This window comes from Pteropus alecto, unplaced genomic scaffold (genome assembly GCF_000325575.1).
Source record: "Pteropus alecto unplaced genomic scaffold, ASM32557v1 scaffold3, whole genome shotgun sequence".
Taxonomy (NCBI): Eukaryota; Metazoa; Chordata; class Mammalia; order Chiroptera; family Pteropodidae; genus Pteropus; species Pteropus alecto.
In genome coordinates, this window is record NW_006442484.1 from 51,028,186 (window position 1) to 51,040,499 (window position 12,314).

Sequence of the window (12,314 nt, forward strand, 5' to 3'; positions counted from 1 at the left end):
ATATATATTCTCAGTTTTTATTATTTCTGATGTAGTTAAGGGCAGCTATTTTGTTAAATGACACATGGCTGCTTTTCTACTTTTATTTTTTATGTATCACTTTAAACATGAAATATAGGCTTACCTTAACTTTTTTACCAAGTCGATCCTTCCATTTCTCAGCAATAGAACCTTCCACCAACAGTAATCTGTATTTTTTAAAGAAGCAATCATTTTTTAAAAAATTAAAATATATTACTGAAAAATACAAGGAATCTTTGCTAAGAAAGACTTACCTCTTTATTCTAGAACAGACCAGCCAAGTTTTAGAACAGTAATTCTTAACTATTTGGGAGGCATGGACTCCCTTAAGAACATCAAGCATTTATCCCTCTCTCCAGAAAAATGCGCCCCTACAAATTGCACATATACACTTTTCTATCCAATACATGAAATGAGGGACCCAACTAAAACCTACCTGTAATCCCCTAGATGGTAGACAGATCTCAAGGTAAGAACCCCAGAGAAATCTTTAGAGAAATGCAATAAGGATAGGATAGGCATGGGAATTAGTCTGAATCTTTAGGGAGTGTATTACCTGGAGCGCTCCTCATCTTCATAGCCCATGATGATATACTCCTCATTAACATTAAGTGGAGGACACAGGCAGCCGGAGCTGGTGTAAAGGTTAATGGTGTCCTTTGGAATGTTTACCAGAGAAGCCTTTAGAATCTCCTTCACCTCGACTACTGCAGTCACATCATGGCACTTGGTCTTTACCTCTTTAACTTTAGCCCGAATAACTAGGTAAAAGACAACAAAGCTGATATGGTGATATGATACACAATAGGTGCCACATTCAAAAAAGACAAGTAGGCTTCTTTCTATTCAACTTTTCTCCACTTGATGCTCCATAAATGGAGAAGAAAGGTCAACCAGATTTTTTTGTCATAGTGATAATGAGTGACACACTACACAACACACCTGTTTCTTTAAAGCCTCGATCTTCCAATTTGAGTGCATATCTACTTGGGAGTATATATGCATATGTGTGTATATATTTCATTGAGAGAAATTCATTTAGACAATCAAAGATTGGGTGAATCTGATGTAATTTTCCTCCCAGTTTTTATTTTGGATGTATGTGTGCGTGTGTGTGCAGTTTCAATTGCTGCCAGCAGAAATTTAAATTTGATTAATTTCATCATATTAAAGACCTAGTATTTAAATAGGCTTTAATTTCTTGTCAGCATTCTTTTATTAGGTCTATTAATGGATTTTCTAAAGAGTGAGGGTCTCTTTAGTGACATAAGGTTGTCTCGTTCTACTGTGTTCTGCAGTCTTTTCACCTTACTGGTCTTAGCTCATTGTTCAAACATCACTCGTTTCTTCCTTTGTTTCAGTGCATATTGTCTTTCATACTCTTTTGTAAGTATACTACATTTTCTTTTTTCATTAAAACTATCACCGCTAGATCTTATTTCCTTCATCTGCTGTGAAGTCAGACACTCCAACATTGCTTCCCCTCAAGTGCTATGGAATATGGTCTAACATGTTAATTGCATTAATCTACCTCTCTCAATGAATATAGTGGCACCCAACTTATCTTACAAGTGTTGGCTTCACTTCTTAATATAACGACAAACTGTCTTCAAAATAATCAATTCAGTTGCAAAGTTAAAGTACTTGATCCATAACCTAGCAAGTACAGTTCTGCTTCTTTTCTATATTTGTATCTTTTCAAAAGCCAAAGTTTTTAGATTCTTGCTTCTAGTAAATGAATTTTTTTTTAAAGGGCGAGTTTGAAAAAGTCTAAGATGAAGTAGAATGTCAGTTAATAAGAAGCCGATGGCTTTTTCCCAGGCACCCTCATTGCTCTGGTTCAATATCCATAGATGTTACGCAGAGGAAAACACAACGTATCCAAATGAATCCAGCAAACCACTTTCATCCTAGTCCCTTCCCACATATTTTAGGCATTTTAAACTACAAAGGAATTAGGTTACCAATTCTAAAAACTTTTGGACAAAACCTCATTTTTGTTTTACAGGTATATCAATCTTCAAAAAACTAGTTATCTCAAGTATGAGAATTTATAGCAAACAAAATATAACTACAATCTCTCTGTCCCTGCTTGGTGTGATTCATGAGCAAAGGAATCCCTTCCCATCAGTGTTCTCTCTATCCTATATTTTAACAAAAGATAAAAGATAAGATTTCCCTTTTGAAATGTCATTTTGGGGGATCACAATGCCAATAAATTCACAACCCCAGCTAGTAGACATTTTTTTGTGTCCTGGTTTATATGAATGTACTTCGTAGCATCCATCAACCATTAGAGATTAGTGAACTGTGCAAATGTTCTTAAACTAATGATTTATTTACCCAGTGTGTCTACTATTTTTATTAGAAACTTTTAGTACATGTACCCACTCCAAAATAAATATCTCTCTACAAGATTTACTTTATTATTCAAGTAGTTTTGTTAAAGCTCGAGAATTTTACCTGAATTAATTTGAATGAAGAAGAGGTTTTGTCTGAATTATCCATTGTTCTCATCCTCACTTTGTTTTCTCAGTAGACACATGAGATAATTAAGTAAGATAAAAATCAACATATTTCAAAATTTAAAATGTATTTTCTTTTCAGAGTTTTGCCCTATATTTAGTCTGCCTTCCCCCAAAGAAGTTCTAAGTAAGCCTCAGACAAGTGAAAATCCTTAAACTACAGGCAACCTGGTTATTGCTTGGCTATATCTTCTTTCCATTCATTGTAATCTGCATCTCACTTTATGTTATAATATTCACTTAGCTATTTTGTCAAAGATATACTTATTCCATTACTTACAACCACCAGTATTTTGACTTTTAACAACAACAAAAAAAAACAGCACCAACCACTGCAGCACTAAGAAAGTTGGATAAAGTAAAAATTAGTAAGTAAAAAAGAATATATGCAAATTCAACTAAATTTCTTTAATATTTTTATTATACTTTTGATTTTAGTGTAACTGTACTTAAAAGTTCACAGAGCATTTTTCAATCTTAAAAAGCTAATCTCCTGAAAATTAAGACCTCCCTTTCCCTGTGATTTTCCCTACGATTTTTGGAGGGATGGGTCCTCAGATGAGGAGCCAGGAGTCTGACCTCTTAGATAAACATGGCCTTTCAACCTTGGAAAGTACAGCCACCATTGGCTAAGAGAAAGTAGATTCTTCTTAAGATGAGTAGTAAGCAAAGAATAGAAATTGAATTCATTGAAGAAACACTCGGAAATTCCATGCATTTATTTTAAAGAATTGTCTACTTTATACCTTTAATACACAGTATTTTCAAAGATAGCAAAGGTTACTGTGCCCATTTCTCTTCTTCCAATTCCCAAAAGTATAAAAGTAGAAATAAATCTGCTGTATATGTCTTATAGCTTCTAAAATAGGGCACATAAATTCAATAATAAAACTCATTTTAATAATAAAGTTCCTGTCAAAAATCTACTTAATTGCCATGTTTATTCATTAACTCAGTATTAACAGTCTTCTACAGAGATAGTAACGTGACCTTCATTAATCTCATAGATGCTAGAAAAAAGTCACAAATGCTGATGGAATACAGCAAATATTAATTTGTCCCTTGTTTTATCAACTGGAAAACTCTCTTAACTGATCCTTCTAAATAAATGATAATTGAAATTTGTGACTCTGAAGCATGGTGGTACATTCTGAATAATCAAAGTACAAAAGTACATTCTGAATAATCAAAGAAAGGATAATTTCGGTTCAATAATCACTAATAAAATAAGGATAATAATACATCTCATGGGGCAGTTGAAAAAATTACATAAGACAGTGCATGGAAACCACCTAGCCCAGTACCTGACACAGAGACAGGCTTTTCCTCCTCCTTCACTTAAGTTTTTCAGCCACATTTGAATCAGTAGCTCTTCAATTAATATTTTATCAGAATGTCTACATTCTACATCAAGCTGGATAATATTTCCTTAATTGAATACTAACAACTTTTATAAGTGTTACTTTCCAACTCTGTCACTGTTTTCCATGAAATAGAGTGATTGAAGAAGCCAAATTTAACTCTATTAACCATCCCTTATGCATCAAAGTGCTCCTCTGTTCACCTCAGTGAAGCTGAATTTAAAGCACAACCGATGACCCATGCAGCTCCAAATACTTGTGCTCGCATCCTCCTCAGGCTCTCTGGGAGGGAAGAGTCTCTTCCATCTAGTTTGAAATGTATCTCTGTGTACTTAATCACATGGTTCTAAGATGCCAGTAATGCTGCCTGATATGCTTCAAAATAAAGTATTTGTTAAGAATTTTGCCCACATGAGACACTTTAATTATTTGGGACAGGTATGCTCTTAAAAGTCGTTCTTGTTTACTTGTTTTTAAGCCTTATTCTTAAACTGCTCAACTAATCTCTCTCACTCACACACACACACACACACACACACACCCCTTTCTTAACACAGCAGTTTACAGGTCGGTCATGAAGTTATCCTTACCATAGTTGTAATTGTTTCGGAAATAGGTCTTCTGTGTAGCTCTAATAGGCTTACATTTACAGCGTTCTGAAAAATACAACATTTTATCTATAAGCAAAATATCAGCATTAGCTTTCGTTTATTCATTTTGGGGGCAGGGGTTAGATTGGGACCAGTTTGGTGGCAAGAAGGCTCTTAGTGATTCTATGTATCTGATCTCTTTCTCTGGAATTACATTTATGTGTATTCTATCTATATAGCCTTTTTTTCAATATCAGTAGGCTCATAAGTTCTTACTCTCCTACATACTACCCAAATCACCCAAATCTTGAGGAAACCTGTTCACCACCACACATGAGGACAGCACAACTCCTAAATCCTGAAAGAGAATGTGTAGTGCTTATGGATGTAGACTCAAGGCCTACTGAGAGGCAATTTTCTACTTATGCTCAGGTAACTGGCTTAGCCCAGTGGAATAACACCTGTGTTCACATACATCTTACAGATTACAGAGCACTCCTCCAAATATTAGTTCCTAGATCTAAAAGCAACCCAATGAGATAAGCAGGTATTATTACAATCCAGTGAACTTCATGAAGTTTTAAAGAAATTATTCTGCCCCTCCTATGGGCAGAATAACTGCTATTTAACTCAATGGTATTTTTATGCTTAGTAGAGGAAATTACTATATGCATATTTTGAAGTGAGCAGTTTCGTGTTTTTTAAATATCTGGTGAGTAGTGAGCAAAACACATTTTATATATAATACAGGTAGGTATGTATCATAAAAGTTTTAAATATTTCAACATGCTTCATATATATGACAAATCATTTAATATCTTGGAAAATGGATTACTACATTGTTTATAGATTACTTTGCTAAGAAATATATGTCATTCTTATAACCATGGTATGTTGTTAGTTATTAAAGTCAATATAAAAAATATACAAATATCTTAGAAAACAGTTTGTGTAAAGATTTCTTGTAAATAGTGCCCTTGAGAAAGCTCCATTAAAACTAAAATGGCATGTGTTTCTTCTATTTTGACCCAGAAAAAGGAAAAAAGAACAGATGACTCACAGAAAGAAAGCCAACAAAAACATTTTGTTTAAAAAGTATTTTATGTTAGCATGGAGACCAATAAAAAGCGGAAGCTTTTGTTGAGCACTTGACATTGTGTTTTTAAATCAAAATAAATTTTATTTTCAGTTGGACTAATAGATAACATGCTATGGCAGTAACAACTGTTGTCCTGGCCCATGAGACAGGTGAGAATTTCTCATTGCTACACAAGCAATTCCCTTGTCCTGCAGATAATGTTCCACACACAATTTCTGCAGAATAAAGATCTCAAGTCAATAAATAATGGATAATATCCATGCTGGTTGGTATTTTTAAAAATACTCTTCTAATAATAACTTTAACATTTTAAATGGGAATTTAAAGAAATTAACATTTCTTAAATGGGAATACAATTGTTTTTTGTATTCCTATTTGAAAGAAAATAGAAAGTTATCTAGTTCTACTATGTAATTTTATTTTGTACAGAAATGTTGTACATTTTTTAAAGAGAAATATCCTTAGTTGAGAAGAAATAAATACTAATTGATTTACAAATTAGCCTTACTCACATATAGATAAGGGCTTGCTTATGCTTTTTTGCCATTTAAAAATAAATATCTATTTATCAAAAATAATGCATGTAGATAAATTATCTACATACTTGTAACTCTTCAGAAATTTGCATATGTTCTAATAAAAAATTCTTGTCAAAAATATACCATCACTGGATTAAGTCTAATAGGATGTCATTACCACATAACTTAGCTTGAAGTATAAACAAATGGATTCCATAAAACTTTCCAAATGAGGTTTTTCAATCGTAAAGTGATTTAGGTAGATTTCAAGTAAATATTTACATAACTACATATACATAACTAGACCATTTCCTAATATCTAGTAAACTAAGCAATTATATTCTCGGAACAAAATTTGTTCATCTTCAATGCACTTATTTCTGCTGGCCTCAAAAGTGGCAATGCCATATCATATGCGTGACCCTTTCCAATCTCTGAACCCTAGCTCTTGCTATAAGCAATTATCTGTCTAGTTGAAGTAACTAGTAGCTCAATGAAATAACAGACAAATGTCTACAAGGTTCAAATATGTTAGAACTTCCTTTCACTTATTTATGCTGACTCAAGCCAAACATATTCATATCAGAAGATATTCATGAAAAGTATATCATAGATCAATAGATCTGGAGGATTATCTTTCTCATGTTTACTCATCTACATATATATTCCCCAAAATCCCAAGAACTGGGAAAATTAAAGAATCATAGAGAAATACATTGCATGCATTATCTGTTACATTTTTTTGTACCTGCCACCCTAAATCAGACTGTAGCAGCTTCTTTTTCTTTACCACCAATAGTCGATTTCTCAGACTTTTTATTGGGCCACTACTATTATCATTTCTACTTTAACTCGCTAATAATTTTGTTAACAGTTTTCCTCTCCAGCTTCCCAAATGGCACAAGGTTTATAAATTTTACAATGGAAAAATAAAATCTATTTACTGAGCTTTGCACAAAAACTACTAGAAATGATTTGCTTGCATGCCACTGCTGAAAAGAAAAGCTTGTAAAGGAATTGCCTTGGTGCTCTTATCTAAGGAAAAAATATATATATGAAAAAGTTAAAGGATCTGGCAGCAACAAAGTAAATGACAAACTGTTCTTCAAATATGGGGAAGGTTTTAATATTAGCAACTCATTCACCTCAAAGTCTAGGATTAAAAAGAACACTGAACTGTGGAACAGCATGCCGTCCTACATCCCACAAGCATCCATGGGTCACGACCAGGAAACCATCTTCGGCAGCTCTCTCTCACATCCTCTCAGACACTCTCCTAAAATCAACGATCTCCTGCTTCTCTGCTAATGAAACTGAAGACTGTTTATCACTCTAGTACAAATATCAGTTTGCAAAATTAACATGCCCAGAGCTCCATAGAACTTGGTCTGGACTTCTGGGGAGATGACCCACGGTGCACTGCGGTGCCTGAGCCATATAAACACAGTTTAGAGAGGAAAGTAGTCACATCTTTCTGTATTCAGTTTTTTGCTCATAAAAATCAGCTCATTTATTGAAAACACATGAAGATAATAGTATTTAAAGGGTTATATGGTTTTACAACATCTAAAGAAGTACCTTATACAATTATGAAATTTGATTCTCACAGGACTTTCATTATTTAATGCAATCTTGTTTGAATTCAAGCTGAAGTGTGATATAACTTTCAAACTAACTCTGATATTTGTTTGAAATTGACTTCGTTTGAGTGTCATCCAGAGCTGTAAAATTGTAATTAACTTTGCAAGACTTCCAAACTCCTATAACCTTTCATATACCTGACTTTGGAATACTACTATCTATGAATGAGTATTTTTCTGCCTTTTCCAGATCTGTGCTCAGGATTTATTGCCAAAAAATGTGTATATTGGGCAGCGGAGGGATACAATTCTATTTGTGTTACAATTTCCACTGTAATTCTTTCAAGACTGACTCTTCCAAGTCAGATCAGAGTTTAAATAATTTTAATTTGTACCAAATGTACACATTATATGTTTTATATCCTGGCATTTGACCCTAGAAATCCCCTTGTCTTCTTTCCCTCATTTTAAGACACATTGGAGCAGATGACAAATTTTAAAACAGATGTAAAAATAAATTTTTTATTATTTAAAAATCTATATCCTTAATTATGACTTATTTACTGAGATCCAGATCTACATTTTAACTGCCTATAAGAGGTATCCATAAGCATACCCTCAAGTAATTTTAAACATATGTCAATGTCTATCACACCATGAACTTGCCTTTCTTCTATGGAAAGCCTTTTCTGATGCTACAACCCAGGGATATCCATACTTCTCTAAATATAAGACAGGAAAGGAAAAGAGAAATAACATTTGTTGAGCCCGTTCAGTCACCTACACGTTAATTCATTCTACAAATATTTATCAAGCTCTGTGTTCAGCATTTAGGACTCCTGATGGGTAATACAGACAATGCAGAATAAGATACAGACACTGAACAAATAATTACACCCAAAATCATTTATTCTCATAGGCGATGAATGCTATGAAAGAAAAGTACAATGTAAATGAGAACATGTAGCTTGATGATCAAAACTAGTCCAGTCTGCCAAGTCTTCTGAGGAAATGACATTTAAGCTTAAAACCTGAAAGTTGTCATTATCTAGGCAGGAACTACATCTTTCTATGTAAGATAGTGAATTTCATAAAGGAGACTGAGAAGGAGCATCCAATGGTGGGGAAGAAGTACAGGAGAGCATGGAGTCCAAAAGTTGAAAGAAGAGGGTGTTCTAAGAGAAAAAGAGAGCAGCCTTCTGTGTCATAAGACCTTCCAAGCTAAAATGAGTTGTGTCCATTGACGTCAATTGGCAAGGATAGGAGGAGACTCTGAAGAAAGGGGAGAAGAGGACTTTGAAAGCCAGAGGGACACTTCATCCACTACACAAGAAGAAAAAGGAGAGGGGTCCAGATGTTGACAGATGTTGGTGGAATGATGAGAGAGTTCCTTCTGATGGCTTTACTTTCTCATTAAGGGATGAAGTGAAGTCATCAACTATGGGGAATGAGGGGCCAAGAGAGGCACAGCATGAAAGTGTAAGGAGAGAAGAAAAGGTACAAAGGTTATTTTATTGAGTTGCAAGTCAAACTTTCCAGAGAAAAAGGATAGGATATTAGGCAGGGTATTGATTGTGTATTTGAATTTTATCTTGTAGTTAAAGTGAAACCAGTCACCCTAATTGAATTATTTTCTCCAGCAACTACAGTTGAGACTTTGCCAGGTGCATATGGCAGAAGAAAAGACAGGCAAGAGAATCGAGGGTATTTTTAAGAGAATGATTATTACAGTAGGCCATGAATTTCAGGTCGATAAGGTTAGGGCTGAACAGATAAACAGGCAGTCTTAATGGAGTAAAATTTTTAGCAGTGATAGTACTAGACAAAATCTGCTGAAATGAAAAGAAATGGTAGGCAAAGAGTGGGGTGCTTGAAATTAACATTAGAGTGCTGGCACCACTGCTAGTTGGCAAGGTCCAGAATGTGCCTATGAAAGTGGAAGGCTGGGGTAGAAGAGACAAACTGGTTAGTGAAGTGAAGATGCCAGTGTATGAAATGGATAATTTTCTTTACAATCAACATCACTAAAATGGCAACATGGATGGGTGCCATTGTGGAACTTGTTCAGATAGTCCTTAACGAAAGTCATTGAAACTCGGTAGATCATGACTACTGTAGAAGAGTGCAGAAAACACCGTGGTTAAAAGGATGGACTTTTATTGTGCTTGAGTCAGGAATCCATCCCTTAATATTTGTGTGATTTTCAGTATCTAAAAAATGGTATCTTATAGAGTCACTAGAGAATTAAATGTGATAATATACATAAAATAGTCATCACAGTATCTGGCATACCATGCCCCATAAATGTCAGATCTAATGATCCTCAAGATTCCCCCAGGAGTCCTAATCCATCATTTATAAAGACCACCTAATGAGTAAAAGAAGTAATACTTTTCCAAAGCTCCTCACCACCCAAAGAGCTGTAGTACCTACCAAAAGCATGTAAGGCAACCAGATTTTTTCCATAATGTCTGATTCTGCTATTTTGAGTCAGGTAGACCATGCTAGTTTCCTAGTGAAGGAAGTGTGTTTGAACAATCATGTACATATCCAAAAATTTGAAAGATCAAGCTTAGCAAGTCAAAATGACCATATATGTGACCATTCTAATGAATATTATAGTGCTGGAGAATATGGCAAAATAATTAAGGACAAATGGGTTTGAATTACAGCTTCATTCCTTCCTAGTTGTGTGGCCTTGGGCAAGTTACAAAACATTTCTAAACTAATGCTGTCTGTCTCATAGGGTTATTGTTAAGAATTAGGAATAATTCACATAAAGAATTTGGCACAGAGCCTAGTACTCAGTATTCATTCATTGATTTGATAGTTAGCTATTAATAGTAGTAATATATAAACAAACCAAAAAGCTGAAGATACTTTACGCAAATTCAAGAGCAGTTTATGAAACAGAAGTGACAATTTTCTAACAAAAAATCAACTCCAAGTTTGAAAATAAAAATTTGCTAAATTTTTTTCTAGAGATAGAAACTTTTAATTTATACCTATTACATTGAGTTTTGGGGAAACTATATAAAAAAGAATCGAATTTAGAAATCGTATTGGTATTATGTTCACACAAGGGTGTACTATTACATAGTAAAAAAAGGATGAAAAAATACACAGAACTAAGCAGATAAATCTCAAAAAAAATTAAGCAAAAATAAAAACAACCAGTCACAAAAGAATATATACAGTATGATTCCATTTACATGAATCTGAAGAACAGACAGCACTAATCTATGATAATAAAAATCAGAACTATGTCTTGGGGGGTGGATGGTGATTGACTGGGCACAAGGGAATTCTCAGGGGTGATGGAAATGTTCTTTATCTTGATAACTACATGAGTGTATTCATTTGTCAAAATTCAATGTGTCATACACTTAAGTGTATTTTACTGTAAGTAAATTATATGTCAATAAAGTACCACTAACATAAAAATTCATATAAGGTATTCCTTTCATTTTTCCATAAATTGAAGTGTGTCATGACTTAGCAGCTGTTCATTATGTGTTTAAAATAATATTTATTTCCTAAACATAGACACAGGACAAAGAATATATTAGATTTTACTTTGGATTAGGGCAATATGTGGAAATGCAATGAAGTTGACTGGTGAACCTAAGTAATATAATAAGGCTTTAAAAAGCAAAAATAACATTTGCTCAATTTGGCTGAAAAAACAAACCTAAAATATTGTAATAAAGGTCTCAATTCATAGTTATTTGTACTTTGTAAAAGGAAATTGCTTAAGATTGAGAGGACTATATTAATAAGAAAAGGAAATTTAGTTTATTCCTTTAGGATTTATGTCTTTGGAAATTTTTAAATAAATTGCCTTCCACAGGGTGTCTGGAACCAAGAGTTATTCAGGATATAAAAAATACAAAGAGTCAATGCAATTTGCCCATTTTCTCTTGTGAGATGTGAAGTATAATGTCTTGTAATGGACTCTAACAAAACAATTTAGTGGGCATCCAAGTCTTTTAAAACATGATGTGTCTACTCAAACTCAAGCACAGAGAAATGAGGTGGAAGAAAAGGAAAGTACAGTCAACTGTTCACTCCTTCATCCATGTCCTTGGCATTCAGTATGCCTGGTATGAGATGATCACTACATTTCTGATGAATGGTAGGGTGGGTGAACTAATAAACTAATTATGACGTTTCAGTAATGAGGATCTGGGCAAACAGTGGTGCCATATACTAAAAAAGGAAGTGGCAGGAAGGAAATATTTAATGAAAAGATAACGTTATTTACTAAGTATGTTGTATTTGGAGTACAAACAGGCTCCCAAGGTAGAAATGCTAATTGGAGGAGAAATGTGGTACTCTACCTAGAAGCACGATCAGAAGTAGAGTCACAAAACCAATAATTAAACCTATGTAGCTAGATGAACTCTAAAAGGAAGAAATCATTCTGGTGAGAGAAGTGCAATGGCCAAGCTCAGGACCTCGGGGAACAGGAGAACTAGGACAATATGGCTAATAGCTCAGGGAGGAAAATGGTTAGGAATAAGAATTGGTCAAAAATTTCAAATACTGCAAAATGGGGGAGGGAAGGAAGGGAGAGGGTGAGGGAGAAAGAGAGAGGGGGAGAGAGGGGGAGAGAGGGGG

At 34.2% G+C, this 12,314-nt stretch overlaps 1 protein-coding gene across 1 annotated transcript in view; it reads right to left on the minus strand.

Moving 5' to 3' along the window:
* Nucleotides 1-12,314, minus strand: part of FRZB (frizzled related protein) — a 34,942-nt gene that overhangs the window by 3,887 nt on the left and 18,741 nt on the right. The window contains exons 3-5 of the mRNA XM_006921263.1: nucleotides 4,498-4,563; nucleotides 578-782; nucleotides 125-188 (exon numbers count right to left, since the gene is read on the minus strand). Coding sequence (XP_006921325.1) covers nucleotides 125-188; nucleotides 578-782; nucleotides 4,498-4,563 — 335 coding nt within the window. The remainder of the gene's footprint in view (nucleotides 1-124; nucleotides 189-577; nucleotides 783-4,497; nucleotides 4,564-12,314) is intronic.